A 19,806-nucleotide genomic window follows, 5' to 3' on the forward strand; every position below is an offset into this window, starting at 1 on the left:
AATCTATCTTTTTATCAAAACTTGCATGAATTAACTTCCGGTTTCATTTTTAGGACGGTCGGGCACCTGTCCGAGCTCCCTGTCCTTCTTAGGGATGACGACTATTCGTCCGTTTACTTGTGACGACTTATTTAGATTTAATAATGTGTAAGTTTAGGCTCTGAAATGGTTACCAGTTCTGTAGTGTCACTTTATCCTTTTAATGTGTTAAAAAATTTGACTTTTGTAATTTTATTATTTATCATGTAAATATGATAATTTATCTAAATGTGAAAGAAAATAATGCTATAAATTTTAGTGGATTGTTTAGAGGGTCCGACGACAATTATCACAGTAACTGAAAATGGGGTATTCAAACTGTTAAAAAACCTTAACACCAACAAAGCAGCAGGACCAGATGAAATACCAACCAAAATACTGCAAATAACTGCTGCAGAATTATCACCAATTCTGACAAGAATCTTTCAGTTTTCACTTGATACAGGAGAAGTTCCACAAGATTGGAGAGATGCCAACATAGTGCCACTATACAAGAAAGGGGATACTCACCTAGCGGCCAACTATCGTCCAGTCTCCCTTACCTCCATCACTTGTAAGCTGTTAGAGCATATAGTTCACAGCAGCATAATGAAACATTTTGACCAACAAAATATACTCTGTGACAACCAACATGGTTTCAGGAAACGCAGATCATGTGAAAGTCAGCTCATCATCACCATCGATCGTATAGCCAAATACCTTTCAAATGGAACCCAGATTGACATCATACTCCTGGATTTTGAAAAGGCATTTGACAAGGTTCCTCATTCAAGACTGCTGTACAAACTCCAATTTTATGGAGTAAGGGGCCGGACAAACTCCTGGATCAGTTCATTCCTATCAAACAGGAAACAACAGGTAGTATTGGAAGGGGCTAGATCTCAACAAGACGATGTTCTGTCAGGTGTGCCACAGGGCACAGTACTAGGTCCTTTATTGTTCCTAACATACATCAATGACATGCCCGGATATACTCAATCAGATGTCCGCCTCTTTGCTGATGACAGTCTACTATACAGGGAAATTAGTAACACTAAAGATACAGAACAACTTCAGAAAGACCTTGAAGCATTAGAAAAATGGGAAAAAACATGGATGATGAGATTCAATCCAACAAAATGCAATATTATCCGCATACCACCAAAGAACAAAGAACCTATACAATACCCATACACTCTACATGGACACATACTCGAACCAGTAGATAGTGCCAAGTACTTGGGAGTTTCAATATCAAACAACCTCTCATGGAACAAACATATCCAGAGTGTTACAGCAAAGGGTAACCGAACACTTGGGTTTGTCAAACGAAATCTTAAAGAATGTACCAGGAAAGTAAAGGCTGCTGGCTATACTGTAATACAACACTCGTGCGACCTGTCATAGAGTATGCTTCTACTATATGGGACCCAACCAACCAAGCAAGCATCAACACACTAGAACTTATACAGAGGCGAGCTGCTAGATTTGTCTATAATGACTACACATCACGCACACCAGGGTGCGTCACTACAATGTTAGAAAATCTAAAATGGGACACATTACAGACAAGACGCCGTGACAACAGGCTATGCATGCTCTATCGTATCCAGAATGAGCTGATAGACATCAACAAGAGTACTTACCTCAAAGGTGGCGACAGTAGAACTCGTGGAGGACACAAGTTTTACCAACAGAGGGTCACCAGTGATGTCTACAGGAACTCCTTCTTTCCAAGAACAATCATGGAATGGAATACATTACCTGCCAGGGTTGCTGAAGCGGGATCAGTTGAAGATTTTCGCTCAGGGCTACAGACAACACATTAATACCAGACTGGACGATTGTACATAATTTTAACCGTAACAACCTGATTTTATTGTAAATACTGTATATAGCCTTAGGGGACTAGATATGTGATGCCATCATGCGTAGTCCCGCAGAGTTTAAACGTTTCATTAAAGGAACCCAACTCTTATATGGAAGAAGAAGAAGAAGAATTAACTGTCAATGGCGTTCTCTATCCTATTTATTTGCTGCAGAACCGTAACTCTAATGGTTCTTTTATATTTTTTTTTATTTATTTTGTCAGCAAATAGTAAAAAAATAACATAAGGACCTAAGAGCTCCGGCTCTGCCAGACCTATTTATATGACAAAAAAGTTACAGCCAATGGAATCTGGGTCTTCTGCTTCTGCTTCTGCCAGATAATGGCCACAATCAACGAACTGATTATACTGCCATGGTTTGGTGCGCATATTAGACCACCCCCCTCCCCCCAAAAATTTTGAAATTTAATTCAGCTTTGTCATCGAGGCTTTGAAGGCCTCGACTGACGGAGCTGATACGACCCCAGGGGGAAGAGCGTTCCAATCCCGGATGGTTCTTGGGAAGAATGAATGTTTTCTATAGTCACAGGATGCTGCTGGTACTTGGAAGGATTTGTCATGCATGTTTCGTGACAGTCTTTTCGGTGGTATTAGACGACCTTCCTTTGATATGGCCACTTTGTTGTTTTCTATTTTGAATAGCATTGTGAGTCTCGCTTCTTTCCTTCTTTGATCAAGTGATGTCCATTTGAGATGTTGTAGCATCAGATTAACGCTGGAGTGGTTATGATGTTTGTTGGATACGTAGCGAGCTCCTCTTCTTTGTACCATTTCAAGTCTGTCAGTCTCTGTCTTAAGATATGGATCCCATACCGGACTGGCATATTCTACAATTGGACGTACTAATGTTTTATATGCATTCTCCTTCACTGTAGTTGATCCTATATTTAAGTTTCTTTTTAGGAAACCAATTGTTCGATTTGCCTTGTTACATATGTTATTAACATGATCATTCCATCTGAGATCGGATGTTCCTGTTCCCCCCAGACATGTTTGCCCATTCACGTTTCCACCTCTAATTTTAGGAGGGTGGACATGGTAATTGGAACACTTTCTCATGAAAACAAATAATAAATTTATTGCCAAATGATGTAAACAGTATGTTTTGGTGACAATTAAATGTGCACTTTCTTTAAGTTGATAAGAAATTGCTTGATTTTGATATATCCTGTTAAAAAATTTCAAAAAATAACGGTAAAGATAAATATTTGAAATGAATCAAGATTTAATGGGATGTTTTAACAAATCACAGTAAAATTTTAACTAATTTGACGCTAATGGTAGTCAAATGACTGTTTGCATCTGACAGTTCAGCACCCTTATTTAATACATGTATGTTGAATATATCTTTTTTCAGTATTTTTTCAGCAAACAATTAAAAAATAGAAAGGTTTGCCCAGAAATTTTGACCTGTTATAATTTTTAGGGATTTCTTTGGAACATGCCCTCAAATGAGGGATATCTTGTAAAGTTTTCCTCTGTTTATATTTCTAAGGAATAATAAATATATTTTTAATATATATATCTTTTTTCAGTAATTTTTCAGCAAACAATTAAAAAATAGGGTTTGCCCAGAAATATTGACCTGTTATAATTTTTAGGAATTTCTTGGGAACATCCCCCAAATGAGGGATATCTTTAAAAGTTATGCTCTGTTTATATTTCTGAGGAATAATAAATATATTTTGTTTGTTCAGATTGATTAAGTAGGTAGTATTTTTAAATGGTACTACACCTGCTAAATGCTTGAAATGTTTTGTTCCATTCAATATTCAACAAACAGTTCTAATAAAATCAATAATGGATGCTACAAATTTGATTCAAAGTAAGTACATTTTCTTATAATTTGTCCATTGGTAAGAGTACTACTAAAGTACAAAGAAACATGTTTAAGTTTTGATATTATTTTGCAGGAATTTAGATCCACTGACAGAAACTGTATCCTTTATACCAAGAACAGAATAAAGGTGATGTCTCTTCTGTGTTTTTAAACCCCCAAAAATGTTGAACTAATCATACTCACACCACATCTAATATAGATATAACCATCATAGTCCTTACATGTAATTGGCACAAATGTACGTACATGTATAAGTAAAATTTTACCTTTCTTTTATTCAAGAAATACACATATTTCAAGTTAATGTAATAATGGTCATTTAATACTGTCATGACTATAAAACAAAATTTTTTTCCTGTAATTGTAATTAACGCAACAGTAAAAAAAATTACTTCTTTAATCATCACTGACCAGAATGATTGAATGGTAATGTTATTATTAAAGTAGAGTCCATTATTGGGAACTGAAGTTTATGTTGTCACTGAGTTGTTACTATTTATCTAGATTTGTTTTTATTCCTTGACACTCTCAGTATGGTTTACCATTTTACATGCAGTACCTTGCTCACTGGCCAGAGTACTTCCAAGTTGCTGAATCGCCGGCTGGACAAATTATGGGATATAGTAAGTACATTTTCTCATAATTTGCCCATTGGTAAGAGTACTTCTAAGTACAAAGAAACCTGTTTAAACTGAACTTTCAAGTGACTTAAGATTTTGTTTCGGTTTTGGCCGATGTTTGTTTTTTTATCACATTCATAACGCACACAATTTGATATGATGGTGCTAAAGAACATGTTGAATTTAATTTTATACAGGGTTTCTGTTTATGCAGGATTCGGTTTAGCCAAGTTTCACTGCATTTGAATCTCAGATACATGCAATAATTGGATACTGTGGATTCACTTTTATTCGTTGGATACTAATTTTCGTGGACTTCGTGGGAATAGATCAACTACGAATTTAAATGTTCAACAAATATTCTATAGGCTTGAATGCAGACTTCTGGCAAAGTTCTGCAAAACCAAGAAATTAGATATCCCTTAAAATGTAAGGTTTTTTTTAATCCATGGAAGTTGGTACCCACGAAAAATAAATGAATCCACAGTATAGCAATCTGCCCACAAGTTAATTTAGACATTTTGTTAAAAGGGGTAAATGTATATATATTCATGACTTTAAGTCTAAATTGTATATGTAATAAGTATTGATTTAGTTAAATTGAGGATCTAGTTAAAATGTTTAAAGTAAAATATACTATTTGTTCAATTTTAGTAATGGGTAAAGCTGAAGGGTCAAATGATTTATGGCATGGCCATGTGACTGCGTTATCAGTGGCACCAGAGTATAGACGTCTTGGTCTGGCAGCTAAATTGATGAATATTTTAGAGGAAATTTCTGAAAAGTAAGTAGAACTTGATGTGTTCTCTTAAGTTAAATCTTGAAGAAAGATACTATGTAGGTACACATACACCCAAAAGACCTATAAACATACCAAACTCTTAAGCCTTTCTATTCTTGGTATCAACTAAGGGAGAAATGGTTTTTCGTAAACTGAAACTTTGATCTGAGGTTGGAACTGTTTGTACTGGTATGTTTATACACTATATAAAAAAGAAAATGTGGTATGATTACCAATTAGACAACTATCCACAAAAGACCAAAATGACACAGACATTAACAACTATAGGTCACCGCACGGCCTTCCACAATGAGCAAAGCCCATACCCCATAGTCAGCTATAAAAGGCCCTGATAAGACAATGTAAAACAATTCAAACGAGAAAACAAACGGCCTTATTTATGGTAAAAAATGAACGAAAAACAAATAAGTAACACATAAACAAAGGACAACCACTGAATTACAGGCTCCCGACTTGGGACAAGCACATGCATAAATAATGTGGCGGGGTTAAACATGTTAGCGGGATTCCAACACTCCCTCTAACCTGGGACAGTGGTGTGACAGTACAACATAAGAACGAACTATAAAAATCAGTTGAAAAAGGCTTAACTCATCAGATGGACAAAAATGAAAAATATATGTTCACAAGTAAATTATGTTATATTGGAGGGAAAAAAGAGGACAGGGTTATTATTAAGAAAATATAGAGTCTAAGAATACCAAATCTTTATATCAGTATTTAAGTTACAAACATTTTAGTTGAAACAATATATTTTATGAAATGCTTAATATAAATACATGTTTAAATGTAATAATCTGTAACATTGGAAGCTTCCTAACAGTCAACTTATATTTGAATTTTCAGAAAACGGTGTTTCTTTGTGGATTTATTTGTAAGAGTTTCCAACAAAGTTGCTGTAGACATGTACAACAAGCTAGGATATACAGTGTATAGAACAGTACTGGAATATTACTCTGGAGAAGTGGATGAAGATGCTTATGGTAAGAAGTTGTTTTTTAGTATTGCTCAGTAGTTATGGATTTACATATATGTTCATTAGTTATAGACCAAGGTGGAATATGTTTGTTGCTGTATAGTGCAGTGGCCTAGCTTTTATACATGGTTGTGTGTTCGAACGGTTGTTGACAATTTGTTCAATGAAATCAGTCAATGAAATCTTTCATATTTATGTATATTGAATGTAAGAAACAACTAGTTTTGTGGTACAAACAATAATTTCTTACGTTTATTCTAAATTTTAAATGTTCCTTTATTTTTACATAAGATATAGACTGCACATTAGGAAATGATATTTTTATGCACATTTCAGGTATAATCCTTATTCAATTTTTCATTGTGTTTCTTTGTCTTGAATATGTTCTCCTATTTATTTGTATTAGTCCTGTAATATTATGTTATCATTTTAATGTTATATTTAACATTGCCATTAAAGCGGGAGGTTTGGCATGCCATAAAACCAAGTTCAACTCACCATATTTTTTTTTATTAAAATGTCCTGTACTAAGTCAGGAATATGTTGTTATATTAAAGTTCGTTTCTGTGTGTGTTACATTTTAACGTTGTGTTAACGTTGTGTTGTTTGTTTTCTCTTATTTTTGAGTGTGAATTCTCAGTACATGTACTATTAGACTTGTCACTGTACTTTTCTATCCCAAATTCATGTGTTTGGTTTTGATGTTATATTTGTAATTCTCATCGGATTTTGTCTAATGCTTAGTCCGTTTCTGTGTGTGTTACATTTTAATGTTGTGTCGTTGTACTCCTCTTATATTTAATGTATTTCCCTAAGTTTTAGTTTGTTACCCTGTTTTTTTAACATCGATATACAAGTTTTGAAGAGTGGTTTACTGCTGTTGCCTTTATTTAGCTGAAAATCAAATAAAACATTTTATATATACATTTGTACGGAGTTATCTCTCTTCAATCAAATCACTTTAAAATGCTGAACAGTTGAGTTGATTGTAAAATGATTTTTGTAGATTTTTTTCAGGGTAATGCAAAAAGATCAAAATATTAAACTTGTAAAATGTTCAAAATTGTCAACTAAATCTGAAAGGTTGTCTAGTTTGTTGAGAAACAATAAAACAAAGAGGGCAAACTATAAGCATAAACTGATTTCCTAAATAGCTCAAATAACCTCCATTTTGCCTTATTAAAGTAGTATTTCCAATTTAGTTAAAAAGATAAAACCAAGTTTAAGTTATTCTTATTTTACATGTATGATGTATACAAAAATGGTTCAAAGGAGCTTTCCAGAATATACTTTATAAAAAATTAAATAGATCACAGTTAGATGACAGTTGCATGTGGTCTTATTATAGAGGTATTTCTAAATTACCTAAAAGGATGAGCAAAAAATTACCAAGATGAACCAAATTTCATCTATGTTGTTAGTTCTTCTTATGATTTTAATGCTTACTTTCATTCAATCAAGAATCATGATGATTTTGGTAAACAGCTCCTTAACTAGTTTATGTACTATTAGGATTTCTTAAAGCTAAATTGCATTGCATTTGCTCTTCCTATTTTGTTCTTTTACATCCAAATGTTTATTGTGGTATCAAGATGTATTTGACACATGGACTTTACCATACCTATCCAAATGAGGGATTGGGTTTGAATTTATAAGTTCTGATATCGATACTCAGAGTGTTTTTGATAGTGAACAATGTCTACTCAGATCTATCTCAAACATTTTCTTAGAATTTATAGAGAAAATGTGCAAAGTAAAAGTTGAAGGATCTTGTTTCTAAAAGGATTTTTTTAAAGAAATAATTCATGGCAGCCATAGATTTGTTTTCATTTAACCATGGGTTGGGCATTTATATGTCAAATTTGGTAATTTTGTTTACCGTGAAAACCCTATTCATACGATACTGTTTTGGCTGTTCCATTTTACCCAATTTTAATAATATTAGAAGTATCATATAATTCAATGATTATTTTTTTTTATCACATTTTTTACTTCTATATTTTCTTCCAATGTAATTTTATATGTTCTGAGGTGTACAAGAAGCTTTAAAAGTTAAAACTCTCGGTATTTACATTTTATTTTTTGTTTACAGAATCATACTTTTGACATCACCTTGTTTCGTTGCCATGTCAACCTTTTTGTTTTATGAAATTTTACCATTAAAATAAATTGAAATGGACTGATTTGTTTATTTTGGCTGTAGAATAGAGATAAATATATTGTATTTAAATCTTGGCCTACGTAAACTGGGGATATTGATGTCGAAAATTGAGTATAATTGGCAGTACAAATATAAGTTGGTCTAAGCTCTGAACAGCTGCTTTTTTGTGTATTACTGCATTTGCGCTAAAGGCAGATATATTGCAATTATACTTGTTGACAATAATAGGCTGTCATATTAGAATATAAAACCTTCAACTCAATCCCAGATTATTGATGTGCATATCAAAGAACAAACATCAATCATTTAGTATCTGCAAAATCAGTGATTTGCTGTCTTCACTATTCAGAGTATAAAAAGGAATGATTTACTTTACTAATTAATTGCTATCATGATTAGAAATTGGTGTCTGCATGTAGAAAAATGCATCAACATTTTCTTTCACTGAAGTATTCAATATTTACAATAAAATGTATACTGTAAATTCAGAAATTATTGTGTGCATTTGTTATTGAGATTTTGTTATTTAAGACTTAAATGTGATTTTAATTTTTATGAATTTGAGAAAAAATCCTATTTAATTCATACAAAATATTTCAAAATGAGAGTTTAAATTATTTCCTTTACAACTCTGTCGCATTTTTCGCAATAATTTCTGAATTTACAGTACCTAAAATCTAATGTGGGTTATTTTGCAGATATAGTTTATCCCTCAATATTTTCTGTTTGTTCATAATACATTGTACATACTTTTTTCTCAATAACTACTGCTATACAGAATGATTTCATATTTGGTCAGCAACTAAATATTGATGAGATGTAAATGGTGGTTTTGTGTGAATGCTTATCAAATCTGTCAGATACCTTCTTTTGGTTTACCATTGAATACCTTGAATTTTTCAGGAACTATTATAAACAAAATGAGTTAATGATTGGTCAGTTACATGACAGTGATGGGTTCTATGTATGTCAGATTGCTTTTTAGATCTGTCAGATAACTGATTCCAGTTTTCAAATACATTGAGTTACATTTGTATCATGTGTATATTTTGGGATATGCCTAGCAATACGATCCTTACAATTTCTATTCCTAAATCTGTAGAACTCAGAAATTTTGGCAGTTTGTACAGAATTTAATAAATGCACTCAATTGTAAGATTAATCATCAATATTGAATACGGAAGTACAAAATAATGTATTGCATTGCTATCTGAAAGACTAAACATATATGCAGAATTCAGAAAGATAGATTGTTGACATTTTTCAAATTATTTGTATTCTCCCAAAATATATTGGAATATAGAATCTTAATATCAGATCATGCAGTAAAATTTATTACCGGTAATGTTTTAATGATTTTTCAGTGTTCTTTTATTGCTTCTGTATAAGCTTCCATAAAATACAAGTACAGCTGGCTTTAAAATGCTACACTTGTTTACCCTCTCAAATTAAAACACTTTACTGCCTCAGAAGAACTGATTTTATTTCTTCTTCAGTGTTCTTGTAATAATTACCAACCGTCATAAAGTTACATAATATCATAACAATTTTATTGAAGAGTTGTGTAGTAAATTACACAGTTTATGACTTGGCGTAATAGTTATTCCCCCTTGAAACTTCTATTGGAACTCTTGCCAAGAGATAATTTGTTTCCCAATAATTTCCAACAGCGGCTGATTATGATACAAGCCAGACATCTATACAATCATTATAATAAAGACGAAAAATTGAAAAGAAAAAACTCATAAAGCTATTATTCTGTTGTAAGACATTGATTAATAACTGGTTGGGTTCCAATATTTTCTGACAAAAGTCCAAACATTTGTCTGCGTATGATTAATGTAAACAGCTGTGGTGTTTCTCAGGGATTAAGTTTGTTAATTAATCTTGGTATGATTCTGACATACTGACCTGCTGCCTGACACTGCTAGATAACAAAGATGCGCAAAGTGTTGATATGAAATGTTGAAAACTTTCACCTGAAGATTTCCATTATCGCTTTTTATTTTTCATTTCAGTTGAAAAAGGTGAAAATGGCAATTGTGGTATCTTTAATTTGTTAAGAGAAAGAAATTATGCATTCTAAGGTGTTATATATCAGTGTTGTTGATGTTTAGGGGAAAAAATCGGTTATCTGTTAGATTTCGTTTTTGTTTGATTGACTTGAAATTAACCTGCAATGAAAGAAGACATATTGCTTACAAAAAATTGTTTGTATCAGATTATAAACAAGATTGCAGTTCTTAAGGGAGATAACTCTAAACAAAATTAACATCTTGGGTAAAAAAAAACTGCCTTTGGTATATTGGTGGCAAACAGGCAAATCCCAGACCTGTGCTTACTGTTGATAATACAGCTGTTTCAAAAACCACTCCTCTTTTGGGGAGATATTTGATATTCGTTAATTTCATAGACATATTTATTTTTCACTTATTGGTTCCCAGATGATTATGATCTCAATGTTTCATATCACAAAGACACAATCTTTGATTTGTTATATGTTGGATAGAGTTCAAATTGAATTCAAAGGTATTCATAAAGTGAAGAGAGGGATATTACAGCATTATATTATAGACTCTTAGAAGTTTGAGGCATAATAATGTTGAAAAATTTTGATCCTTGCAAAAAAGCGGTAGATGGCTGATGGTCCCCAATTCCCAGTAACCTTCCTCTAACTCTCTTTTCCTTCCCCATCTCCCTCTTTCTTAATTCTTTACTCACAGACAAAAATCAGTATTAAAAAAATCTTCCCAGGGGATGCATTATGATTTAAGTTGCAAGAAGATGCTTCATAATGCTGTGTCTAATAATATAGTTTGTCTTTGGTCAGACTGCCACAGACTCAAGTGTACTTATAGTCTACAACTTAATTAAATCTAATATCAATCTAATTAGAATGTGGTCCCACAAGATGTAATAATCAGCTGACGATATCTACAAGTGAAACATACAAGACAAGAAAATGACACCTGAACTAATTAGTTAAGTGACAAGTTCATTATGTTCTATGCCTAATCCTTCAAATAGTTAATAGTTGTTTATCATGTACAAATGATAAGTGCAATTTAATTTGTATGTCTGCTCATTAGCGGGTTTTTGTTTATATGATATACAACAGTGCATCAATTTACATTATTGAAAATAAACAGAAAAATTTTGACAGATGAAACTCATCAGATTACAGATGTCTGCACACCTGTTAATTAATAGACAGAAACTGACATTAACTAATTTGCATCATACTAAGATATAGAAATGGAGATATGGCCGGGTTAAGGTCGATGAGACATACACCCATCAACACATGTTTAACATGTTTATAAATTAGGCAGATAGTTTTATTGTTTGAATTGTTTCACATTTTTCAATTTCTGGTTCTTCTAAAACTGTATATGATAAGGGCTGTTGCAATGTTGAAGGTTGCACAGTGACCTATAATTGATTTTATCATTGTCATTTGGGATGCCTCAACAGTTCTTAAGTTTCTGCTTAAGACAGTTTGATAGGAATTACTTGTGATAGATCAATGATATTTTAGGTTCCTCAGTGTTAGAGTGGTCTAAGTAGTTGCTACTGTAATCACTTGCCAGTCAATAATGATGTTGCGAGTTTTAATCTTGCTCGATTCCAATCTTAACTGACCATGGTTGTCAGTTTTCTAATCAAAGGTTGGTTGTTTTCTCCAGTCACTCTGGGTCCCTTTACCAAAAAAAAAAGAACACCAAGAAGTAGTCTGAGAGGAGTGCTTGAAAGTGGTGTTAAAACAAGAAAAATCAAACCAAATCAATAATATTTTGTATAAAGTTGCATTACTATCAGTTTGAAGGCTTTTTCTGCCCACTAAGTTAATTTAAAAGTGACTTTCAATCATTAAGCAATTTCCAATGTAAAGTTTTCTGCTTTAGTTTGATTAGAGCCGGTGATCAATTAATAACAACTTTAATAACATTGCATTACTATCCGTACAAACTACAATCAGTTTGATGACCATTTCAAGGCCCTAGCTTGAGCTGCCCCATAGGTCATAGTCTAGTGACTGAATATTAAATGTAATTCTCCATCAGATTGTCTTTTTCAAATTTTCTGAACAGCTCAAATGTGAAAAAGGTGAACAGGTTGTCAGGTACAAGTCATGAGTCACCACATAGGTCATGGTCCAGTGACTGAATATTTGAAATGTAGCTATCTATCAGTCTTTTTATTCCAATTTTCTGAACAGCTCAAAAGTGAAAAAGCTGAAAAGGTAGTCCAGTACAAGTCATGAGTCACCACATAGGTCATGGTCCAGTGCCTGAATATTTGAAATGTAGCTATCTATCAGTCTTTTTTTCAAATTTTCTGAACAGCTCAAAAGTGAAAAAGCTGAAAAGGTAGTCAGGTACTAGTTGAATGTACTATCCTTGCAGAAATATGCTTTGTGTGCAATATTTTTCAGGCCTATTACATTCCAACAACCTATCAAAGTTTTAATTTTCTTTTGTGATAGAAATCTTAGATCTATTAAGAAGCAGGAAATGATTAAACCATTGAGAAATTGCTTCATCATTGCTTGATGCTTTCTAATGATGATGATGATAAAATATTGAAATAGAATTTGTTAATGAGAATCAGATAATAAATGTTGAAATTCAAATTTAATGGTTTGAAAAGTAAGGTACACATATGGACATGCACCTGAGAACTTCTGCATCTTTGAGAGAGCAGACGGTTTAATAGGATATTGGGAGAAAATGAAGGTTTTGTAAGTGAAATGTGAGAGAAGAGGATAAAAAATATCTAGGAAATTGAAAAATAAGTTCAAGAAAGACAGACAACATAAATTATGTACAATGGCCAAAAGAAAAAAAGCAGAAAAAACAAGTGCACAAAACACAATGAAATGATGGATGAACTCATGTGTTGTGTTGGTTTTACATTGGAGAAAGGAGAACTGGGAAAAGGAGACAAAAAGAAAGGGGGGTTAAATTAAAAGAGAAAATAGGGGAGGTAGAAAGGGGATTGTTAATTTAGTAAATGATGCAGGAGATAAGGGGGGATGGAAAATGATATAGGCAATAGAGGAGATCTAAAGGGACTAAACTGAGGCATTAATAGGGATGGTAGATAGGTTGGTAAAATGGGGGGGGGGGAATGTGGCAGAAGATAGAGAAGGTAAAAGGGGGGGAAAACGAGGCAATAGGTGGCAATAGGTGGAAAATGAGGCAGTGAGTAATAGGGTAATGATGTCTTCTCTTGCCCTTATTCACATATTGTTTTATAATATCCGTTCGAGTAGTCAGTATAATTGCTTATCCCTGAGAACCAGTACAATAATTTTCTTAAATCAATTTTTATTCTCTGTTATTTTGACACATCATGCTTTGTTAATGAAAAACTAAAACATAAATTCTAATTTGTGTAGTCATTTTCTTATCCAATATTGATGGTTTGCAACAGTTTCTTCAACCACTTGAAATAAACTCCTTGAAATGAATTGTCTAAAATGGCAGTATAGGTATTGATAAGATATCAATTTACTCAGCTCTGGTTTTCATGGCTTTGTTAGCAACTGTATGTTCACAATGAGAGAATTACATTTGATTTAGGTTATTAACATGATTAACAAAGTGTTATCATTATCAGCAAAAATTTTGTAAGTAAATAGTAGTCTGCAAGATTTAAAGTTTGCATCATCGAATGATTGACTTTATTTGTCTCACGACTATCTCAGACTCACATGCAGTGCTTCTGCAGAGAATTTTAATCCCAACATTTTTCATTGGAGGATCCAGGGGGGGGGGGGGGGTTCTGGGGTGTTGGAAACTCCTTCACCCCTTTTTTTTTTACTTTCCTGTTAAGTCATTGTATTGTGACCCCCCTTTCAAAATGGCTGGGATCCTGGACTGTTTCTATAATAATTTAAATGAGGTAAAGAGGGCTTATGGAGCTACATATAAGGATTAATCATAGTTTTTTTGTACTTATTACAATTCCTTATTCTTACATTGCCTTCTTGGTGGGCTCCTGTTATTTCAGAATCGGGGATCTGCACCCTGATACATGTTTTCCTTTTTTTCTTTATTTCCCTATTTTTCAGGGAGGGGTGAATGTTCTTATGTTTCAGTCTATCTTTGAAAGGGATTGAAAAAATGCCAATGGAAGTATATTGTCAAAACTGATCCATAAAAAATTGAATTCCCAGTAAAATCTTTGTAATCAAATCATCTCCTTCTGTGTGTTGATATCGTCAGTCATAAAAAAAATTAGGATGAGAGAATATTTGTGGAAGAAAAAGACTGGTGCACAATCAGTTTCAGTCTTTAATCTCCTTTAATGATTAAGACAATCTATCCCATGGCATGTTTATGGTCTACGTATGCAACGAGTTGCAGGTGATTATTGTGCACAGTGAAGTGCAGCGTTAACTCTTGATGAAGTGCAGTGTTAAATCTTCCTTACATGTGGCATTGTTTACTAAACTAATAAAATTGTTATTATAGACCATAATTAAATTTATTTAACTGCTGTAAATAATTGATTAAGTATGTTATTTCCCGTATTTTCCGGAAATATTGCCAATTTTTCATAGACAAATTCTAATTAGTTTAGCAGTGATGATGATATTTGCCAAGATTTATACAGACAAGTGGTGTTCTGTGACAAGTTTTATTCTACAGTGATTAAATTTTACATTCACTATTGATACAGATCCAATATTTTGTTGAAAATTACAGCAAAAATTGTATCTATTAAGAAAATTATTGCAAAAATTGTATCTATCTGAAAAACTCAGATGTCTAGCTGGCTATAATGATCTAATGATGTAAAAATTACATTTCATTAGAAGATGTCTTCATAAAACAGATTTAATGGATGATTTGAGATTTTATGTTCAAATTTTTCACGTTTCATTTCTCAATTACTTCAGTTGGGTAATATGATGTTTATAGTTACTGAGCAGAATTAGAAAGCGTGTAATATTTGGTTTGGAGCATGCTTGATGAAGGGAAATCCAAAAAGGCGAGCACTAAGAATGCATTATATTTATAAAGTGTCATTTTCATTTAATGATACTATTTCAGTGTGCACAATATATTTATCTGAAAAAAAATAGTTATTTGTTATGTATCATTAAAAGTTTAGAAAGCTGGAAAAAATGAACTGAAGAAAGCAACTCTGCAACAATTTGTCAAACTTATATCAGCCCCTTCTTATTAGACCCTCTGAAGAGCAAGCCAATGTCTTAATGAATTATATAATCGTCTCCAAAATGTCCAGAGACAGCTGACTGTAACAATATGCGAGCTTGAAATAAGGTTTAATTAAGATACATACTTATTAATTGTTGGATACCAAATTACATTGATTTCATGTTACGGCTGGGAACCACAGATTCAAATGTCCAATAAATTACAATGATATGACTACAATTAGACAAAATGAGGTGACCTCTGAGAGTGAGTTGACCTTGAAAGAGGGAAACCTTATTGAAGTGATGGCAGGTTTAACTGTACATATAAATGATAACTTTATAATCCTACACCTCATCAGATCTTAAGGTCACTAAATTATTAGGCTATATTTATTGCATAAAAGAGGAAGGCATGTTTAAGGTGGCTATATTAAAACAAAGCCATCTACTTATTGCTGCTGAAGAAATGTATCACTAATTTCTCCAGTATGAGTCTAACTATCATAAGGCAAATATCTGGATAGTTTATGCTCCTTTAAGTAATTTGTGGTAACTATGTACTAAGCTGTCAATCCTGATGGTAATATACAATATCAGAAACACTTTTAATCAAAGCAGTCTTAAATCATTTGAAAATTATGGTGGCTAGCCTTCACTTTCCAGAGCAATTTCTTTTTGGATGATATTTTTTTATTATTTTGACAGGCATACATCTACCCCATAATTACTAGGACTATAAAATGTTAGTGATTTTTCACTCTGGTAGAAACCTATGTGTTTAAGAGATTTTATGGCTGTCTGATGATATGTATATATAGTTTCCTTGGTTGGATGGTTTATGACTGTTTTTGGAATATTAGATTTAAAATCATTATTTTGATTATGCAATATGGAAACAGAAAAAGATCAGAGTTATGCCTCTTGTAATTTTTTTTTTTAGTTTAATTTTCAAGCTTTTGTTTGTACATTATTTAATTTGAAAAGCATCTGATCTAATATGATATGTGTACAGGTAAATGTTTACTGTAATTATTAAAAACACAGACAATCGAGTATAACAGATGTAACATTTTGTTCTGCATGGGGCAAGGTTGTAGAATGCCAGGGAAAAATATTACTTTTCCAATGGCAAAAAAACGGTAAAATATCTTAATTTCTTCTTGTCACTGACACTTTCGTTTTTAAAAATATCTGACATGGAGGTTGTTTAGTTTATCTCAAAATAATTGTCAACAAACCTTGACTGCATTTTCACACTTGAGTTGTCAAGTTGATTTTAAACTAAATCTGACATGGAGGTTGTTTAGTTTGTCTTTAAATATTTGTCAACAGACTTTGACAGCATTTTCACACTTGGGTTGTTTTAAGGAGTCTGATACATAAATATCTTTTTAACATACTTTTTCATAAAGTTATTAATTAAACTTCTATTCCAGTGAAATTGGTTTCTTAATTCTAGGCATGACCTTATTTTCATGGTCCAGTGGCCAAGTTAAGTTTTCAGGATTATGTCTCTTTCTTAGTTCTTATACATGGCAGGTGACACTGTTAAAAATATTGATTTGTTATTAGTACATATCTGTCTGTCTGTCTATGTCATATGACCTTCACATATTTTTATACTCCAATGGTCAGGTTTAAGATTTTTGATTGGAATTATCATAGAAATTATACATAGATTAACAATAACTTGTATACATTTTGTACTATTAAAAGAAATGGATTTGCATCTAAAAGGTTTATTTGACCGTGACCTTATTTTTACTATACAAATAATTCATATATTGCTGCAGGAGAAACATTTTTAAGTGTCAATTCTAATAAAGCTGTATTCCTTTTTATCTAGAAAATCTCTTATAGACATCCTTTGCTTGTATTGACAATTTAATATATCTGTATGTTAATTTAGGGCACAACAAATCAAATATATGCATTTTTTGTTAGCCATTTTGTGTTGTTGACAAAAAATACATTACATGTACCAATCAAACACAAATTATTTTAAGTTGAAAATTCCAGATAACTAATTAAGTTTAAATATATAAAAAAAAATAATAATAAAATTTGAATTTACAAATTTCTGGAGTAAGAAATTCAAAAGAACGAAGAATTAATTTGGCTTGGTCTTATATATTTACTTTCAATTGAATGATATGCATGTAAATGAGCAAACTTCCTCTCTTGTTTCGTGGAATGCACTAAACTTCATAGGAAGATGAGGATGAAGTGACCTGTAAAACAATTCATGTGTCCTTTTTTGTGTTATGTAATATTTTAAAAGTCGTTTGAACATCCTATCCTAAGGCTTAAAGATGTCTTATTCTGTTTGTGATATATACAGACCTTGATATATTTATAATAGCTAATAATGAAATTACATAAGTGCATATTGAAAGGGATGATATATGTCTAGACTCCTATCAGATTGTACTTTCTATTATCAAAACAGATTAGAGTAGGGGGGAGTTGTAGTCTCAAGGTTCTCACTAAGGTTTTTTGAAGATGAGTCCTGAGACTCTTTAATTTTTGGCCGACAGGAGTCCAACAGTGAGAAGATGCAATTTTATTGCTATGTAATTTATTGCTAAAATCCCCATGACAAAATAGAACAAGGGAATGCCAATTGCAAGGAATTTAGATTTAATCTAAACTTGCGTTATCAAGAGATGAAAGTTTTGCTCAGTTGATAAAACATTATGCAGTCTTGATGCAGCTGTTGCCTGCTCTTTGGTGGGGTTGTTGTCTCTTTGAAATATTCCTCATTTCCATCCTCAATTTTATTTTTGGACTGCACCAATTTTGAAAAAGATGAGTCAATACAGATTTTTTGCAAGTCAACGACTCATAGTCTCACATTAGCGAGAACCCTGAGTCTATTTATTCTTCACTTACTAAAATTTTAGGGTCCTCAGATATATACTAATAAGTTACTGTTAAAAGTGTGAGGCTTTATATTCAGATGGATAAAAATTCTGAATGTTACGTATATAAAAATCTCAGACCTCTTTTGGATAACAAAACTATTGATTAAAACTTACCTATCTTTTGTAGATATGAGAAAAGCGTTATCTAGAGATACAGAGAAGAAATCTGTGATTCCGTTGGCTCACCCTGTTCGTCCAGAGGAGTTGGATTGACCATGAACCAGGTGAACTATGATGGAGACGAGTTGCTATGGTTACTTACAGTTCTCAGCCTCTGTTTCGCTGCAGTGGTCATAACTCTGATTTTATCGTTACTTATGTCAGGGAGCAGCATGGCTGACAGAGACTTGTAGCAGAGAATGTATGACCATTTAAAAAAAATGTTTTATATTCAAACTACATAAATGGATAACAAGAGCTGCCGTTGAAGTATTTCTGAGTTTACCCACCATTGTTATGTAACATGTCATGTCATGTCATGTCCATTGTACAAATAGCATTAATTCATCAAGTGGGGGAAATGACAGAAATTTTATTTCTCTGCATCTGAGCTCTGCATATTCTAGGTCTATTTTTAGAACAAACCCTTACCATATATGAAGGTTTCCCTCAGTGAGGGGTTTCTTAATGTTATGGCCATTAACAACCAGTAAGTTTAATTTTACTGAAATAGATCATTGTTAAACAGTCAAGGGCGTGGGATTTTTAGAGTTATAAATTTATTTCTATGATTATGGTTGTCAACGGTAAAATGATCTGTCTTAGTTCAAAACATTTTTAATTCTAAAATAGAATTTATGCACTGCGTGATTATCTAACCATTGAAGTAATGAGCAGTTATTAAGATTATGAAATCAATTGCGTTTCTTTGTATAACTTCATAATTATTACAAATAATTATGTTTCTCTTATCATGTTGCTGACGTACAATTGTTAGTTGTTCAATATCAAATTTACCAACCTAGAAACTTGTGTCTATCATTTTTCACCTGGAGAATGTTTGTAATGTTTAATAAATTATTACTTTTAATAAATTTTGTTTTACTTCATTTTATTATTATAGATTGACATTACCAAGCTAATGTTATCCCTGTCATCAGAAATTTGACATATCATGGATACGAAAGTTTGCCATATTTAATGTGCATTGTGCTGCAATACCTTGTCAACATGATTGATATTGCATGATGGGAAAAACAATACCTTGAGCAGAGGAAATAAACACACTGAGTTTTCCAATGTTAAATATGAAGGTTTGCCATAGTTAATGTGCATTGTGATGCAATACCTTGTCAGCATGATTGATATTGCATTATGGGAAAAACAATACCTTGAGCAGAGGAAATAAACACACTGAGTTTTCCAATGTTAAATATTAAAATTATGTCAATAGGAAATCATCTAA

The 19,806-nt window shown here is 32.4% G+C and overlaps 1 protein-coding gene across 1 annotated transcript; it reads left to right on the forward strand.

Annotated features, from left to right (window-relative positions):
* Positions 1–17: 17 nt before the first annotated feature.
* Positions 18–19,450, forward strand: LOC134711214 (N-alpha-acetyltransferase 20-like). Its single transcript, XM_063571683.1, has 6 exons — positions 18–147; positions 3,821–3,845; positions 4,280–4,370; positions 5,022–5,151; positions 6,016–6,152; positions 18,529–19,450. Exons 1-6 carry the CDS (start codon positions 95–97, stop codon positions 18,612–18,614), a joined length of 522 nt encoding a protein of 173 aa, XP_063427753.1. The 5' UTR covers positions 18–94; the 3' UTR covers positions 18,615–19,450.
* The last annotated feature ends 356 nt before the right edge of the window (positions 19,451–19,806 follow it).

The sequence above is a fragment of the Mytilus trossulus genome, chromosome 3, assembly GCF_036588685.1.
Source record: "Mytilus trossulus isolate FHL-02 chromosome 3, PNRI_Mtr1.1.1.hap1, whole genome shotgun sequence".
Lineage (NCBI taxonomy): Eukaryota > Metazoa > Mollusca > Bivalvia > Mytilida > Mytilidae > Mytilus > Mytilus trossulus.